This window comes from Aspergillus japonicus, assembly GCF_003184785.1.
Source record: "Aspergillus japonicus CBS 114.51 unplaced genomic scaffold BO86scaffold_74, whole genome shotgun sequence".
Taxonomy (NCBI): Eukaryota; Fungi; Ascomycota; class Eurotiomycetes; order Eurotiales; family Aspergillaceae; genus Aspergillus; species Aspergillus japonicus.
The window spans coordinates 1-17,853 of record NW_020291711.1 but is presented as its reverse complement, the minus strand read 5'-3'; the positions used below and the strand labels follow the sequence as shown (position 1 = coordinate 17,853).

Genomic DNA, 17,853 nt, shown 5'->3' with positions numbered 1-17,853 from the left:
CTTAATGGTACCTGAAAACCATCGAAGAACAAACAACCAAAAAGCCCCTACCGGGCCTGCCCACACCCACACCCACACCTCAACTCACTAACTCACTAACTTGCTTGCCTGCCAGCCAGCCTGCCAGCTTGCCATGTCACTCTTTCGGTCCATCCAACTTTTATCATTCATTCGTTAATCCCTTTAGACCTGACCACTCAGAGTCCGATTCGGCCTCTTGGCTATAGAACACATTCGTTTTTCAACTCCCCTTTAACCAAGTAACATTCTTTACATACTCTGCTGAGTCTTTCACTCCTTTTTCTGGCTCCCGCGTGTGTTTGTGCCGTACACGACAAGTCGGCCCTCTTCTCACCCTCACCCAAGCTGTTTCCACCCGTTCAATTCGTTTGACTCGTCCTGGAGCACGTTGATCTCTCCAGACGACTCCCTTCTTCTCCCTACGATCCTCTCCTTCCAAGAGAGATACCTTCACAATTTGCCTGTCGTCGCGAACCCGAACAATGAGGGGATCCTCACTGTTTGGGCCTGCGACGGCTGGCTTCGCAGCAGGCCTCCGCCTTTCGCCGTTACTCCTTTCTAGTCTCACGTCGGCCTTGACTTTTCAGTCCGTTTCTGAACCGGAACTCGATCTTTCACCATTGGGTCATATTGCGCTTACCGGAGACTTCGATGCACTGACCTATTACCAATATACCGCGCAGACTAACACATCGACCGGCGACAATGACGCGCAAGCACTCTTGACCCCTCTTCCGAACGGAATTCTTACGACCCTGTCGACCTCAAATGCAGACATTCGCGCAATGTGCCCATTCACGCAGGAGGATGGAACGTTCTCGGGCATCTTCGTGGGAGGCAACTTCACCAGCCTTGGAGGGGTCAAATCGGAGGGTGTCGCCCTATATCATCCGTCTACGAATCAAGTCACATCGTTAGCAGGTCTTTCGGGATCGGTCTCTGCCCTTTTGTGCGATCAAGACACCAATAGCGTGTACGTCGGAGGAAATTTCACCTATTACAACACTTCAAACGCTGTGGCCTGGGTTGGCACCTCTGGCTGGTCCAATTTGACTTTTGGTGGTTTCAATGGCCCGGTTTCGTCGATCTTGAAGGACAGCGATGGTAATATTGTCTTTGGTGGCTACTTTGATGGCATCGGCAACTCTACGTTGAGCAAGAAGGGTGAACAGGTCATCAATCTTCAAAATGCCACAATCACTTCCGATGCGAACTCTACAACCAGTGGCTTTGTCGATCCCCGCAATATCGTCTGTCAATCGAGTGGTGAGGATGGCGCAGGAAGGACATGGTTACTGGATGACTACTCGCCTGGTTACTGGCGCGCCGATATGCAATTCGAATATACGCCTACCAAGCTCAGACTGTATAACACACATTACGAGGGACGGGGCACAAAAACGTTCTTATTCAGACGCCTGCCCGATAACGGAATCATGAACTTGACGTACACAGATCCGGATACGGGAAATGCTGTCTACTGCGACCAGAGTTGCTCGCTTTCCAGCAATGCGACTGAGAAGTATCGTGAATTCACGTTTGTTAACCAGGCAGCAATGAGTGGTTTCGAGATTGAGATCTTGAATTGGTATGGCAAGGGCGCCGGCTTGAATGGTATCGAACTTCTCGAAGACAGTAAGTGCAGATATTCTAAGGGGGCTATAGATTATCTACTGACAGTGGAAGACATCTTTGCTTACGCGATCAACGCTTTCAACGAGCCAACGTGCGCGAACTCCAGCTATCCATCGAAGTCCACCCGTACCGGGTCTTGGTCTGCGACAGCTTCGGGTCAAAGTTCTTCGGCATACTTGACTGCCCAAGTCACGAATTCGAATGCAACTGATGCTTCGGTTGTCTTTGAGCCTGACGTCAAGCATTCAGGCAACTACTCAATTAAACTATATACGCCTGGGTGCGACCAGGACGATACTTGCAGTTCTCGCGGTGTTGTCAATGTGACAGTCACTGCCTCAAGCGATTCTTCGGAGCCCGTCCAGACTCTTATCTACCAGACGAATGAGTACGAAAAATACGATACGATTTACACTGGTCATGTGGATGCAAGCGATAGCTCGTTTCGTCCGCGTGTCAAGCTCACTCCAGTAGCAAACCAAGGCGATATCACTGTGGTGGCATCCCGAGTCCAGTTTGTTGCGATCTCTGTGTCGGGCATTTCGGATGATCAGCTTAACGGCTTGTACGAGTACGACCCGACCACAAAGAAGGGCACGAACGTTTCCGTGTCGGCCATCGATCAAGCAGGTCTTGCTCTGGACTCAGAAGCATCAATCACGAGTCTGGCTAGCCATGGCAGTACGACTTACGTCGGAGGCAACTTCTCGAGTTCCAGCATCAACAATATCATGTACATTGAACAAGACGGAAACGCCACGGCAATGCCAAAAGGTGGTTTGAATTCCGGAGTCAACGCCTTGACGACACTGGACGATGTTCTCTACGTCGGTGGTAATTTCACCGATACATCCGACGGTGGAGATGAAGGCCTGAGCTACGTGGCAGCGTACTCACTTGGCACTAAAGCATGGTCTGCTCTCGGAGGGGGCGTCAATGGTCGAGTAACCAGCGTCATTGCTCTTTCACTGAACGTCTCTGCGGACCTCAACGAGACTGTTGTGGGTGTCAGCGGCGAGTTCGACCAGTTACTTAGCTTCAAACAAACGTCATCCACAAATGTCTCTGGTTTTGCTGTCTGGGTGCCGTCGCGCAAGAATTGGCTACCAAACTTGAATGTCAGTCAGTTGGAGTTTGCTGGACAGCTGTCCGCCTACGCCAAGGTTGACAACACCACGATTCTTGCGGGTAGCCTCTCTACTGGTGGCCTTGCTGCTGCTGGTGCTGCTGCCCTTCTATATGACGATAATCTTGGTCTTGAAGCACTGCTTACTGATCGCAATACAACCGGCAAAACCTTCACCGGGATCTTTGACACAAGCTCTAGTCGAAATCGCACTATCCTAGGAGGCCACTTCTCCACAAACGCTACCAATGGATCAGTGATCGAGAACTTCGCCATCATTGACGGCCGCGATGGCAGTATCAGCGGGCTCGGAGCAGGTGTCGACAGTAACTCTACCTTCCTGACCTTTATGATTTCCGACGAAGTCCTCTATGCAGGTGGTAATATCACTGGAAAGGTGGGCAGTTCAACATTGAACGGGTTTGTCTTGTACAATCTCAACAATGACACGTTCGTCAAAAATCAGCCACCACGGCTCACGGGTCATGGCGTGTCAGTCAATGCGATTGCTGCGCGGCCGAGTGCGAAAGAAGTATACTTCGGAGGACAGTTCCAGACTGCGGGGGCGCTTCCTTGTCCTGGTGTTTGTTTCTGGGACACCTCTGATCAGCAATGGAATCGACCGGGTGCCAGCTTGGATGGAACGGTTCTGGCCCTTGAATGGCTCAGCAACAAGGAGCTACTGGCGGTTGGCAACTTGAGTGTCAACGGAAATCAGACTGCGATCGCAACGTATAAACCCAAGGGTCAAACCTGGACTGCCTTTTCAGGCGCTTCTTCGTCGGAACTGCCAGGTACCGTCACAGCATTTACTCCTGCCAACAGCGCGGTGTCCAAGTTCTGGCTCGCTGGTACCTACAACAACGGATCTAGTTTCTTGGCCGCCTACGATGGGTCCAGCTTTCAGTTTGTCCGAAACGCGTTCGACAAGGGGACCGCTATCCGTGGTCTTGAGATTCTTCCGCTTTCGAAGAACCATGATGCTGTTAGCACTCTCAACAACGATCAGACCCTTCTCGTCACCGGCCATCTGGTGATCCCGGATTTCGGCAATGCCTCAGCTGCTTTGTTCAATGGAACCACAACGACACCTTTTATCCTGTCTACCAGGTCCGACGGCGAAGCTGGCAGCGTGTCTCAAGTGTTCTTCGAGAATAAGAACCCGTACACCAGTGGAGGTGCGTATCAAGTGACTGTTCAATGAACGTATCAAAAAGCTAACAACCGAAGCAGGCAAACACCTTTCCAATGGCATCGTCGTGCTTATCTCCTTCTGCCTGGCACTCGGCTGCGTTTTTCTGATTGTTATCTGCGGAGTCATCTTCAACAAAATCCAGCGCCGTCGCCAGGGCTACATGCGGGCTCCCCAGGCCGTGGGAACCGATCGACCATCGAATATGCGGAGACTCCCCCCGGAGTATCTGTTCAACTCGATCAAGCAGCCCAACCCAGCCGCCCCGACAATATGAGCTGACGCCTTTCGGTCGTATGCACTTTTCGTGCACGATGTGCTTTGTTTTCGTTTCCACGCCTACATTAACAGAACGACGCAACAAGAACTTCGGAGAATTCGGCGCAAGCCATTTTCTCGACCTTGTTGCTCCGAAATCCGTGATCTCAGATTTTGAAACCTAGTCTTCAGCACGGCGTTCTTGGGACCCCAAAGATGAAGAAGGACTTCACTACAGCACCATATACCCCAGTCCGATTCTACTAATTCTGAACCTTCCAGTTAACTCGCTAATGATTGTTTATTCCTGATGTCAATTGCCGCCGCGAATTCTAATCCTTCCTTGATCGGAAGATGCCCATCGATCCTCCTTACCTCATTTCATGCTACTCATGCTCTGCACAAAGCGCATTGTCATTGTCATTGTCATTATCAGTGTTGAATTCTTGTTGCATGTGGTTGTGGGCGGGAGGGATTGACTACGTTGGATACGATGGCTTCCCCCTCCTACGTACCTTCAACCGACTGACCCTCCCCCCTGTTTATGTGTAATCATCATTTCTTCCATTTCCTGTCTCTATTGACCATATCTCTCCTTTTACTTTTTGTACTTTACTCTCCATGCTTGGCAGGGTGTGAATTCACCCCATTCCACTGCCTCAGCATGGCCAATTTTGTACATACCCTTGACCTTTTCCTTCTTATTTCATCCGCGCGAGTCCGCGGTTGCAATGAACAATTCCACCCTTCTGAATCTTTTTCCTCGAAGCAAGAAACTCAGCTCGCAGATCCTGGAAGCTTAATGTGTCTATACGTATTATCTTTGACTAGACTAGAGTCAGGCGAGGGAAAGGAAAGACTATCCTGGTTTGTAGTGTAGAGGCAGCCGCCTTGTATAGTGGCGAAAAAAACAACACTGAGGGTGAGGTCATTTGGTATTCGGGGATTGGGCTGTGAGTGGTGGTTTTGGTTGATTGGTGGTTTGGAATCCTGCGCACGGGGCGGATGGGGACGCTGCCGCAGGTGCGTGGCTAAGCTTAGGTACAGTACCTACTTACCTAGTAAAGTGTGCTGTGCTGTGACGGGGGCCCAGAGAATTGGAGGAACGTACGATTCGTTTGAACATATACTTTACTTTTCAGATCCTGAGGCGACGTCAGCGGTGACGGGGCTGCAGTAAAAAGAGGAGAGAAGTGGAAGCAAAAATACTCCTCCGTAGTGTGGAGTAGATTGAAAGTGGACGTGATCATGTTATGTTCGTCTACTTCTAGTTAGTGGTCTTAGTCACCGGGCCAAAAGGTCACGCGGGGGGAGAAAATTGGGTTCCCCGCAAGCAGGCGGTTCTGTTGGAAGTTTGGAACTCCAGAACTCCAGAACTACGAGTACGGCAATAGTACTGGGCAGCCTGCCATGTCGGTTCTCCCCGCTTGCCTTGAGGATGGATTGACTGATCGCTACTCTGTCTCCGTACTGTACCAAGTGAACTGATGGCTCATCTCCGACTCTCTGCTCATTCCCGACGGAAGCTCTGTTCCCTGGCTTTTCCTTTTGCTTTTTTTTTTTACCCTCTCCACCCCAGATTAGACAGATGGAAAGTCCAGACCTCCCGAATGAAGGAGGAACTGATCTGATCTGATCTGACCGTCTCTTTCTTTTGCCTCGTGGCTTTTGACTATCGAACTGTGACTTTCTCTCTCCCTGTGTGTGTGCATCCCTTGACCACCACACACCTTCTCCCCCTGCCTGCCTGTCTGCTTACCTCCGCCTCGCGCCGCCTACCCTTTCCTTCCTTCGCCTTCATTTTCTCGCTCCCTCCTCTCCTCCTTTTCTTTCCCCCTCCCCTCCTCCTCCTCTTCTTCTCCCCCAGATATACATTCGGTCCCCTCCGCGGTCCTTTGGACCTAGACTGTTCTAGCTCGCTTCGGGGCTAGTCCCACCCGCCCTGTATCCAATTTCCTGCACTTTCCCACCACAGTCGCGACCTTCCAGTCTTCTGTTCCTCGGCCCACCTTGTTTTTCTCGAATGCTGCAGCTCAACAACCGTCCTCGCTTCCACTCGGCATGCGATCCCGCACAGGCTGGTATGTATCATTTTCACCACCCGGCACGTTGCACCCTCAAAACACCATTTGTTCCACCTTTCACTACCATACTATATATTCTGCTTTCCTCTCGGCTTAATATACGGTTGTTGGACTAACTGCGACGGGGGGGGGTTTTTTCACTCAGCTTAACGTGTCGCACTCGGAAACTCAAATGTAAGCTCACATCGCGTCAACCCTATTCCATCTCCTGGCGCAAACACTAAGAGCTTTCCGATAATTAGGCGACGAGCAGAAACCGGAGTGCTCGCAATGTCGCAAAGGTGCGAGGGAGTGTCGCCCTAGCGAAGGGATCGTTTTCCGCCACCAGCAGAATGCCTCCATGAACAAAAGTGGCGAAGAAAATTCCAGTGGTCGAGGTAGCCTAAAAGGCTTTTATTCATACAAAAACACTTTCGATGAGGATAGTGTCTGGCTGGATATCCCGAAGCATGGTAAGATAACCATGCGGAATAGAGAGGGACCGCTTGGCGCCTGGCAACAACTTGTCTGATGGTTATTGCTTTCTAGTCATTTTCGTCGACAATTCCGATCCTTATGCCGAAGACCTCGAAGCGGCCCTAGGCGAGTCTGAAGCCGCCATCCTTGCAGCGAATTCTCAAAATCGCGCCTGGTCGCAGCGCACGCCGTCCGCCGATGCCGAAAACAACGGCCTGGAAGCTCTCTCCACCGTGGCAGCACATGACCGGCTGTCGTATAATCCGTTGAGCGTCGAGCAACAGTCTCTCCTAGCCGTTGATGCTGCCTCTCCTTATACCACCCTATCGGCGACAGCATCGTCTGGTCCGTCGCCCAGTCAGTTGCGCAGTGTGCTAGCCCCTCAGCTGTCGCCTCCTCTTTCAATCACCTCCAATCATACCAACAGTAATAATAATATCAACTTTCTCCTTAATCCATCACAAGCTCGTTCGCCGCCCGTGGATCCCAACATGCATCATGCCCTGGAGCGTAGGAGCTCTTCATTGACCGCCAGGTCAGCAGTGTCACGAAGCTCAAATACGGAACACAAGTCACATATGCCTGCCGAGACAGACAGGGAGGTCGCACTCCTGTTGCGACATTTCTCAGAAGTACCGGGCCTCTGGTAGGTGTCCGCTATCTCTTGCTACACCCCAAAGAAGAACATACTGATAGTGGACAGGATGGACCTTTTCGATGTTGGAACTTACTTTGCCTCTTATATCCCTGTGAGGGCGCTCCGAAACCCTCTTCTGAAATATGCTGCATGCGCATATGCAGCGAAGCAGCTAGGGCGAGTCAAGGTAGAACAGGTGCCGACAAGTGGTACTTATCTCAAGCAAAGCGCGAGCCACGTAGACTGGTCCTGGAGAGGCGCGAAGTATTATGAGAAAGCTATCCAGCTCCTCATGAAGGAGCTTCAACCGGATAAAGGACCCCCGCCTTTGAGTACCCCAGAGGCATTCGGCCAATGGCAGGCTGCTGAATTATGCGAGGAGAGTGATAACCCTCGCAAACGCCGGCGACGGTATTCTGAGAGTCGGTTCTCGAAGGGCGTGCACTCGGACGAGATTCTCGCCGCGACAGCCATACTATCTGTATATGAATTGCTCGATGCTACTGGTCCGGCGTGGAACCGTCATTTGAGTGGCGTAAAATCCTTGTTAGATGTGGCTGAAGTGGGGATGATGCCGGTCGAACAACGCCCTGAATCTGTGTTACAACACAGCAAAAGGCCTGGTCTGTCGATCGCGAGGAGAGCAACATTCTGGAATTTTGCCCGACAAGATTATCTGGCTGCTTGTAAGTCAACTTCTCCAGTAGCTTCAGGCTCTAACCCGCAGACCACTAATCTCTGCTATGCAAATAGTCATCAATGAGAGCCAGACGAGGTTGAATACCGATGACTTGGTTCTGTGGACGGAAGCAGGGCTGCAGATCGACAGTCAGGGCTTTGTCCGATCCAGCAACACAAACGCCTCCGGCTATTTCGACGGAGACGATGTGATCAAAGAGGACATGATCTGCAATGGCCTGGTTTGGATACTGTCTAAGATCGTCAATTTCATAAGTGCCGGCGACAAGGTGCAAGTGAATCATCCCGGCTCGCTGAACACCGGACCTCTAGGCTTGTCGCAACAGGCTCTGTTGGAGCGATGGATACGACTTGAGGCCGAGCTCGATGCGTGGTATAATGGCTTACCAGATATTTTCCATCCTTGTGCTAGGACGGAGCCAGTAGCCAAAGACGGCGAAAAGGCGGACACTGGAGCATTGTCCGAAATCTGGTACAGCATTCCCATGTGCTCGTCAGCTATGCAGCATTATCACATGGCACGGATTCTGCTCCTAATAAACAAGCCACACGCATCGACTAGCCGCCGAAGCACCATCACGGATAGACTCAACTCTTATCGATCCATTGAAAATGACATTCGTTTTCACAGCCGAGAAATTGTGGGCATTGCCATGGCCTGCCCGACTGGCTCAGTCCGCATCAATTCACTCCAGCCACTGTTTGTTAGCGGTCAGTGTCTCATTGATGCTGCTGAAAGACGGGCAGTCCTGCACCTGTTGCAGGGAATCGAAACCGAGCTTGGCTGGGCAACCGACTATCGTGTGAATCAACTGCTCCGAGAATGGGGCTGGCACGACACCGAGGAAGCAGGCATGCCATCCTAGACGCTTTCGAGATCAAGCCTCTGGCGTCTTACGAGGCCCATTCGCCCCGGGTCATGTATATATGTCCACTATCGCCTGAAGCTCTTGTGAAAGGGGGTTAGAGGCATTGCATCACGTCCTTGACGATTCTCTTGTTCAGTACTTCTTGCATAATTGTTTAGCTGTGTTTTCGAGCGACCTTGTTTTTCTCGAAGTGATACCAGCGTGTTTCGGTTGTTGTTGATGATATCATAGCATTTGCATACACACGTCGCATTCATGATAGACGGTCACGAAAGGAGTCAGGAGAAATCCTGTTGTTCATGAAGCATTTAATTGTTACTTGTCAGATTTATAATTGTGAATAATGGAAGGATCCGCAAAAGTCTTGCATCAGCACCTGGAGTCAATGAAAGATTTGTAGGTGTAGCAAGAGGTCAAAGACAACTCAGTCCTCGAGAAGATGACCCCGGTGAGAAACCCGATGGGAACGAATGTAGCGAAGAGAGCGACAGCTGAGGATTCCAGAAGATGAAAAAGTGGCCTAGACTTATAGCCGAAGCCTACATGATGAACTTGAGGGGTTGATGAAGAACCTCAAAGAGTGAGTAGAAGATTAAAAGATTAGAGGAGGGGAGGGGAAAGAGAGAGTGAGAGAGGAGGGATTCTCACCTGATTTTCCCCAGTTTTTCCTCATAGTTTACTTACCTCCTCGAGTTCTCTCGGCTGAGTTGCCTGCCACTTCCGAATTGGGAAAGCCTACACACACTGCAGTGGCACACACCGGACAGATTGGAAAACGCACGTGCCTTGGCGGGTTGTTGCCCAGTTGATACTTTCAGAGCCTGGGAAAGAGAGGCTTGTTTGCGCCCTGGCCGGCCTTAGACTACCTAGTAGCAGCGGGAGGGTCCTCCGGGTTCTTAGCTTGTTCTGAGTAGTCGTGGTACAGGTTTTCCCCGGGGGGGGGGTTTTTTTTTTTTTTCTTTTTTTGCTTTGGGAGTTGGCTCTGTTGAGCTGGATGGTAGTCTATGGCTGTTGTAGATTCCCCTGTTCGATTCTTGATTCTGATCCGGTTTGTGTCTTTTATTCGGGTGCTCTTTTTTTTTTTTTTGCTATGACGATGATGAAAGACGGATGGATGATCGTCGACGGCCCCCTCCCCTCCCCAAGGGCGACTGACTTACTAGTAAGTTACTTTCTTTGCCTGAGCTGAGCTGAGTTACCTTCCCACGGTTCCAAAGTTCCCTCGCACTAAAGATGGAGTCGGAGTGCGGAAGGTTAGGCGACCAATCCGCGTTGCGTTCGGGCCGGGTCACTGCACTGTTAGTAACATCAAGTTACTAGCTCATCGCAATCTGGCACTCTGGCAGGCATCGATAGTCCGCTTGGGGCCTTGGCTTCAACCCCTAGGCTTTTTTTTTTTTTTCTTTCCCTTTTGCGTTACCTGATCCGCAGTATTTCTTCCTGTGCTTATGACTTGACTAGCTATTGGTGACATACATATAATGGGTTGACAAGGGAAATTGGTTGGCCTCCTTTTCCTTTCTTTCTTTCTTTCTTTCTGAAGTTCTACGGAGTATATACACTCTAAATCCCGCGTTGTTGGTCGCGGGTACGCTGATCTCTGCTTAAAGCTTGAAGACGAAATCACTTTTTTTGTTTTGTGACATACTGTGGAGGAGCGGGGGTGCGAAGTATGAAGTATGAGTATGTGCTGTCAGACCACCTCACTGACCTTGAATCCACCGGGGACCTGGGTCTGGAAGACGCCGTGGGGGTCGTATTTCTTGGCCACCTGGGCGATGAACCGGACGTTCTCCGCGCCGTACCCGCGCAGCGGGCTCTGGGACTGGTCCGCGTAGTTGAGGTAGATGTACTCGTTGGCGGCGCCGATCGACTGCGCGTAGGCGTCGAGGTCGGTCAGCGCGGCGCGGCCCAGGCGCGTGAACAGCGCGTCGTCTCTTGCGTCGTCCCAGGAGTAGTCATAGAGGACCTCTGTTCGATTCTTGTCAGTTATGGTGGTCTTTTGGTGGGGTTGGATTTGGGGGATAGGGGAGACTGGGTTGCTTACGGACGAGGTTCTCGTCAAACCGCTCCAGACCAAGCACGTTGCCACCCTGCGCCGCGGTATGCTCCCAGAACAGCTTGGGCCAGGGCTGGACGATGGTGTCCATGGACCAGGACTCGCTTTGGGCCTCGGCCTTGGCCGTTTCGATGTTCTCGTTGTGCAGCGCGATGGCCTTGCGGAGGACCTCGGCGTCGTTGCGGTAGGTGCCGGTTGTGAAGATGTCGCTGGATCTGTTAGGGACGTTGTTTGAAGGGGAGTGAGGGTGGAAGCGTACCGATATCCCTCCGCCTGGACCAGCTCTTGGGTGAGGTTGTAGATGGTGGCGAACCGCATCGTGTCGGTCGTGTTCTTGATCGCCACAAACTCGTCGAAAGGCGCCGGATACGCGACGGGCTTCGTGTATTCCAGCGCATCGGCGATGATGTTCTGTCCCGTCGTCGAGCTGTACTCCCACATGCCGATCCACGACGCATAAGGGTCGTTGTGGATGTTGTCCACGAAGTTCACGGCGGCGGAGATCTGCTGCTCGGTGGTGGAGTTGTCGTACACCACCAAGCCGCCCCACAGGCCATCGTGGGGAAGGGTCTTGAGGTCGTACTTGGTGACGATGCCGAAGTTGATCGAACCGCCCTTCAGGGCCTTGTACAGGTCAGGGTGGCTCGTTCGGTTGGCATTGACGATCGAGCCGTTTGCAAGGACCACCTCGAAGTTCTCGACGTTGTCGCATGCAAAGCCCACGCGCGCCGTGTAGAAGGTGTTTCCACCTGTGGTGTGTGAAGTTAGATGAGACTTGCTCGATGGGTGCGGGTAGCTTGCATGCACGTACCTCCGATCAGGAATCCGCCCACGCCAACGGGTCCGCCACGGCCACCGGGCACGGTCACTCCGTAAGGATCAAGGGCCTTGTATACTGCCTGCCACCGCGAGCCGGGCAGGATCGATGCGACGCCTTTGTCTGCATGGTATGTCGTGCTGTTCATCATTGAGAGATCAATGGTAACACCCTGCTCGATGTCTGCTGCACCGGCCCACGTAGTGTGGCCGCCGCTGCGCACTGCAAACTTGCATTGGGATTCACCTGCCTGCACCAGAGTTGAGACGGCAAGCGAAACATCATCGGCAGTGTGTGGCTGGACAATGCATGAGGGGCGTAGCTGCGCATTCACAGCGAAATAAGACGTCAGGGATTCAATGTAGGCCACACTGTTGGGGAAGGTAACATGGTCCCGGAGGGAGGTGGCTTGAAGTGCGGAACACTGGGAAAATTGGGAATCAGCCGGGCTTTGCCCTTTGATGTACCGATTGGTAGTCAGCTTACGCAGGAAGTGGTATTTGACCCATAGGCTTCAGGCAAGAAGCCGAGGAGGGGTGCTAATGCGGTAGAGGCCTTCATTGTGAATCTGGTTTGACAGAGGCTTGACGATTCTTGCCGTCGCTTTCTATAGAATCTCACTGCCTCTTATAGTCGGACACAGGCCTGCCGGCTATTGTTCGGCTGCGAAAGTAACCGACTTCCATGGTCACTTGAGGAGCTACTCCGAGCAAGCACCTATTCTCTGTATGATCTCGAGTGGTTCGATGCTAAGACTAGCCACGACGAGGTATGCGCTAAGGTTTGATTGCAATTTCATTGTGCGGAGCACGAAGGTAAGGTACTCTGTAGCCCAGGAGCACGCCCATCAGTGCTTGTAGTAACATGCCGATCGATGCAAGCCGCCAATAGTAGGTAGATGGATGGAGCAGGAATGGTGCACGACGGACTGAGCCAGCAGCAGAGTCGGTGGAGCCTCTTTGATACATTGCGGGATTTCTTGTTCGAGCGAGAGATAAATTTGACCGCGAGAGCATTAACTCAAAGACAGAACACCCCTGTCTGACTGTCAGCCCAGATGGGAGACTGTGCCCGAATGTCTAATCTTGCAATTCGCAACGATGGATGGCTGGCTTGGGCCTCTCAATCCGCGGGCCGCCTGTCCGTAAGCCCCCAAGTGGGACTCCCGGGGTGGCTCTAGTGGGCACTGGCTCTCCGGATGGAGTACCGCAATAAGCTTGTGAGTTGGTGTCCAAAGTGGAGTCTGAGGCGGAGACAACGCAAAGCAACAAGGAATGGGCCAGGAGAGCGAAGGGCTATTGTGACCGGTCATCTGTGGGAGGGAGGCACAAGGGGGTATCGCCCGACCTCGGCCACGGTGATTGATGCCAACTTGCTTCCGTATAATGCCAGCTCGATGTTGCGAAGACGGTGTCTTGAAGGTTGTCTCATTGTTAGATGAGAAAGTGATCTAGTAGAAGACATGACATTTAGCGTTGGCTTCTCAGAATGCGCCGGAATCGGGAATAATACCCCAAAGAGAAATGAGCATGTAGCCTCGGGGATCTTTCTCAAGACAATAACAGAACAAATGCATTTGTGGAAGCGATTGAGTAAGAGAAAAAGGCGAGATCCCTCCAGGCTGCCTGGTGTCATCGACTAAAAGAGACTATGGCCGCTAAGCGGGATCGTCAATCAACGGCGGCTCGTGCTGCTTCCAGATCCGCTCCACCTCCATCTATTCTGGCGCCATATGATCCTGGCATCAATGTGGAGCTTGTCTCGATCCAAGGCTTCCCCCCTGTGTCCGACATCCTAGACGGACTACGGTTATTAGTCGGTCGCTCAGGAATACCCAGAAAAGAGACAGGGAAGGAGATGACTTGATTGCGGACCTGCTTCAAAGCCCGATCAGATCCCTGGCCAACTAAATCCTTTAGATCTGCATTCGCAATGAAAGGAGCGACTAGCCGAAGGCTCCAGAATTCGAAGCACCGCGTTTCTTTTTTCCGGGTCTCGAGAATTGTACCATTTATCCAGGCTGTGCCACCATGACAGGCTGGATGCTTGTCCTGTTTTGAGGCAATGTCCATCATTTAAAACCGTCAGCAAGTTGGAGAACAGCATGACATCGAGTAGTGTATAATAGCTGGGATCTGTCCAACACGCAGTATGGCCAATGTCACAGCGGCTGAGCCTCCGCCAGGACAGACGTATGACTTTGACTACTCCGATCCTCACTTATACAGGGCCAATGTGGTGATTGTCGCCTTGGGGTTGACACTGAGTACAAGCTGTCTCGCTGTGCGAGTGTTCACCAAGGCACAACTGCTGCACAAGTTCGGATGGGACGACGGTATGTCTTGGTGGTGAACCGAGTGGGTTGAAGGCTGATTATAAACAGGATCGATCATTCTCGCCTGGGTATGCAAATGCATCAATGTACAAACGCCTTGTGCTAATCTGGAACCGAATACAGCTGTTCGCCTTAGGGACTCAGGCATGCTCACTTTGTACGTCCCCCCATCGTACTCAAACCTGCGCTCATCCCTCTCTAACTATCAATTTCTTTCCACAGACGGCTACCACCACGGAGGCATGGGCCTTCACATCTGGAATCTTTCCCCGGAGATATATGAATCATACATCAAGGTCACAATCCACCCCGCCATGTACCGCCACAGCCATCTCATACCACCACGCAGGTCGTCCTCACAGCCGCCATCATCTATGTCCCAGCGCTTGCCCTCGCCAAGATAAGCCTGATCATTCTTTACTACCGCATCCTATGTCAAGAACGCTACCAGCAATGGGCGTTGTCCACGCTCGCTTTTATCGTCAGCAGCTACAGCGTAGCCCTGATCTTCGCATTCATTTTCGGCTGTCACCCTATTCAGAAGGCATGGAGCCCAGCACTCACGGGCTACTGCATCGATCAGTATGCACTTTACGTCGCCACCGCAGTGTTGAATATCATCACAGATGTTGCGTTGATTCTGTTCCCGATCCCTACAGTCACAGGTTTGAACATGCCAACAATACAGAAGATAGGGTTGCTCTTCATGTTCATGGTTGGATGCGCGTGAGTCGATCTGCTCTTGATGCTGTTGTCTAAGGTTCTGGGAGATGACAAGCTGACTCAATTGACAGAACCTTAGTAACCGGGATCATTCGTTTGGCTACCCTTATTCCTTTCTTGAACTCTAGCGATCCGACCTACAGCATCGGCTGGCCGGATCTGTGGATGTAAGCTGCCCAATCCCTCTCCCAGGTGTCATGACCAAATTGGGACCCATCTCTAACCTCCTGGCAATACGGTAGAAACATCGAAGCCAACTTTATCATCATCTGTCCCTGCTTACCGTTCATCCGTCATCTCCTCCGTCGTTATGCGCCCCGCCTGATTGGCGAGCATAGCAGTCTCGCGCGTCGCTACATGCAGAACTACACCTACAACTATACTCGGGAAAGCACGCGGGCACGGCGGAAAGAAGGACTCACTCAGCTGCAAATCGAGATCGAACTCGCTGAGAACGGCAACGTGAAGATTGTGAAAGAGATCCAGTGGGAAGTCACTACCGAGGTGACGACCGCCGTTCACGGGCATGGATCCGAGGCGGAGATGAATCGGCATAGTGCCATCTTCAGGGGGGACTAATGGGGCTCGTTTGTATATATTACCTTAGAGCATGAGGCAGAATATTGGAGAGCTCTTACTTCAAGATTAAACTTATCCTGAACGAATACAACTCCTACAGAGCCAAGGAATCGGGGAAACAAAAGAGAAAGGGAAGCCCAACATAGATACCCTAACCCAGTGCTCAAGCAAAAAACTCAACGTCCAAGAACCACCCCAGCGCCCTAGACAGCGTGGTACCTCTTCGACAATTTTGTCCACCTTCCCTTTCGCCTCGCGCAGCCGGTCCTTGGCCTGCCGCAACACCTTTCCTGCGGCCGCGAGGGTCGCCTTCGCCGCGTCGACCTCGGCCTGAAGCGCCCCCAACTTCTCTTTCCTCGATCTCGACGGACAGCTCGGCGCGGCGCAGCTTCTGGCCCAGAGTGAGGTTGCGCGAGTTTTGCTCGTCCTCCTGGTCCTCAATTTTCGTTCCCGGGGTCTGCTCCCGCGCCCGCAACAGACCGCTGGGTAGCTTGTAGCCACGGCCGAGAAGCTCCTCGCGTATCTAAAATATACTTAGTAGTATGCCTCTCCCCCCCTCGCCCTCAGGGACAACCTTGATCATGGCTCTTACTTCGAGGCGCTCGTCGGCTCGGATCAAATCCGCAGCAGCCGGATGCGCAGACACGCCTGGAGTTACGGGCGGAGAGGCAACAGCTGGAGCTGCAGCGGACCGAGTGTCTGGCTGCTGGGATGGCGCCAGGTAGGCATAGGGGCTCTGATAGCTATTTTCTGGCCTCATTTCGCTCTCCACAGCTCGGCAGGTCGAGGGAAGAGGTTCCTGATTGGGGGTTGAGTGGCGCGCAGCTGGCTTTCGAACCCCTGCCGGCGAAGGCCGGAGTACAGGGAGCTTGACGCTCTTCTTCTGCGGGGCTTTGTTAGAAGTGTTGTTGTAGAGGATCGAAGGGGAAGGATATGGCTGGTCGAGGTTCTAGGTGGCTAAGTAAGGTGTGCTTACGCTGTCTGGGCGGCACAGAATTCGAGTTTTAGTCATTTTCTTTTTCCTATCGAGGGCAGCTGGAGGGAGACTTACTGGAGTTTGTCATGGAGTTCGGGATATTGATGATCATGCGATGTTGGGGGGTCTAGAGGTGGAGTTGGAAAGGATGGTGATAGTGGAAAACCTCGACAACATGAGGTAGAGCTGAACCTATGGCTGTGGCCAGTTCTGTCCTTCGCAAGGTGTTATTTGAGAAACCCTTCGTGTTTTTACCTTCTAGGAAGTGGTCTGTTTATACGATGGTCTTTCTCTGTCCCCGGTCTCAGTGAATAACAAGTGCCTGATCATGCCTATGCTGAAAGATCTCCGCGTGCTTCCTTCACTGCCTTGCGGATACCACTACCGCTCACTTGCAATAATATCAGGTTTAATGAAATCAATACAGTCTAGGGACTCATCAACCATTCAAAGAAATTGGTTGACAGCCAACCGCAGGATATACACATGACACCGAGTCAACAAGTAGATAACCTGAAGATCTAAACACAAGATCTCTTCATCCAAGGGATGTACGTTAACCAAGACCACTCAGTCAAACACACTCAGGTAGCAACGGATTCCATTCTAGATAGATCTTGGAACATAAAGAAGCTACAGATTCAGTCAACATGCAAAGCATCCACACTAGCCAACAACCCCAGCAACAGAAGAACCGGTCCAACACCCCCGATAAACGCCATGATTTCCAAGTAAACACTGAATCAGAGCTTGGGAAGTCCAGGGGGCACCTTCTGCCGCACGTCTATCTCACGACAAATGACCGCCAGGAGATTGTTGAAGATATCTCTTCGATTAAGGCAGGTCTTGCTGCGATTCCCCCGCATCCAATCAGCTTCAAGTTCCATCAGCAAGGACTCCAGGCTTGCTTTGGCTTCGAGGAGCCTGCGTGTCTCATCAGTCGCTATCACGGCTGATCGAGCTACACCTTTCAGATAGAGCACTTACTGAAGCATGATGAAGGGGTCACGGTGGGTTGGCATCTTGGAATAGAGGGCTGTGGGTATCAGATTCAGTGGGGTCGGTTCTGAAGTTCTTGGTCTAGGTTTGAGTGTTAGGTACGTTGTATGTGAAGACTCCCAAGGTATATTTGGCTGAGGCGCGCTGTATGGACTCAAGGCAAGGGGTCGAGGGACAGGTTGAGGTGGGTTGTACTCACTAGAAGAAGTGGTTAGTTCTTGTGTTTCACACAGTACAGGAAGTGAGGTGCTTACCAATGAAGGTGACGATGAAGAAGACGACGATGGTTGTGACGGTGATCACAATCAGCATCATGGTAGGGAGGTGGATGGGAATAAAGTGAGAAGAAGAAGAAGAAGAAGAAGAGGAGGAGGAGGAGGAGGAGGAG

At 51.9% G+C, this 17,853-nt stretch overlaps 5 protein-coding genes across 5 annotated transcripts; 3 read left to right on the top strand and 2 right to left on the bottom strand.

Annotated features, from left to right (window-relative positions):
- The first annotated feature begins 365 nt into the window (after nt 1–365).
- Nucleotides 366–4,514, top strand: BO86DRAFT_221748 (putative cellular morphogenesis protein (Rax2)). The gene is made up of 3 exons (XM_025666920.1): nt 366–1,656; nt 1,708–3,960; nt 4,016–4,514. Exons 1-3 carry the CDS (start codon nt 504–506, stop codon nt 4,249–4,251), a joined length of 3,642 nt encoding a protein of 1,213 aa, XP_025523281.1. The 5' UTR covers nt 366–503; the 3' UTR covers nt 4,252–4,514.
- A 1,779-nt stretch (nt 4,515–6,293) lies between these two features.
- On the top strand, nt 6,294–8,974 carry BO86DRAFT_422387 (uncharacterized protein; the record flags this gene model as incomplete). Its single annotated transcript, XM_025675337.1, has 5 exons — nt 6,294–6,317; nt 6,570–6,768; nt 6,845–7,418; nt 7,476–8,095; nt 8,163–8,974. 5 exons carry the CDS (start codon nt 6,294–6,296, stop codon nt 8,972–8,974), a joined length of 2,229 nt encoding a protein of 742 aa, XP_025523280.1.
- A 1,696-nt stretch (nt 8,975–10,670) lies between these two features.
- BO86DRAFT_422386 (FAD-binding oxidoreductase) lies at nt 10,671–12,414 on the bottom strand (the record flags this gene model as incomplete). Its single annotated transcript, XM_025675336.1, has 5 exons — nt 10,671–10,948; nt 11,025–11,245; nt 11,296–11,785; nt 11,848–12,277; nt 12,340–12,414. The coding sequence occupies 5 exons, from the start codon at nt 12,412–12,414 to the stop codon at nt 10,671–10,673; spliced, it is 1,494 nt and encodes a 497-aa protein (XP_025523279.1).
- Nucleotides 12,415–13,585: 1,171 nt separating this feature from the next.
- On the top strand, nt 13,586–15,549 carry BO86DRAFT_392639 (uncharacterized protein). The gene is made up of 7 exons (XM_025672852.1): nt 13,586–14,188; nt 14,237–14,256; nt 14,312–14,345; nt 14,411–14,484; nt 14,538–14,914; nt 14,983–15,078; nt 15,154–15,549. The coding sequence occupies exons 1-7, from the start codon at nt 14,005–14,007 to the stop codon at nt 15,488–15,490; spliced, it is 1,122 nt and encodes a 373-aa protein (XP_025523278.1). The 5' UTR covers nt 13,586–14,004; the 3' UTR covers nt 15,491–15,549.
- Nucleotides 15,550–15,653: 104 nt separating this feature from the next.
- On the bottom strand, nt 15,654–16,554 carry BO86DRAFT_382996 (uncharacterized protein; the record flags this gene model as incomplete). The annotated part of the gene is made up of 4 exons (XM_025670824.1): nt 15,654–16,013; nt 16,083–16,427; nt 16,467–16,471; nt 16,542–16,554. The coding sequence occupies 4 exons, from the start codon at nt 16,552–16,554 to the stop codon at nt 15,654–15,656; spliced, it is 723 nt and encodes a 240-aa protein (XP_025523277.1).
- Nucleotides 16,555–17,853: the final 1,299 nt, after the last annotated feature.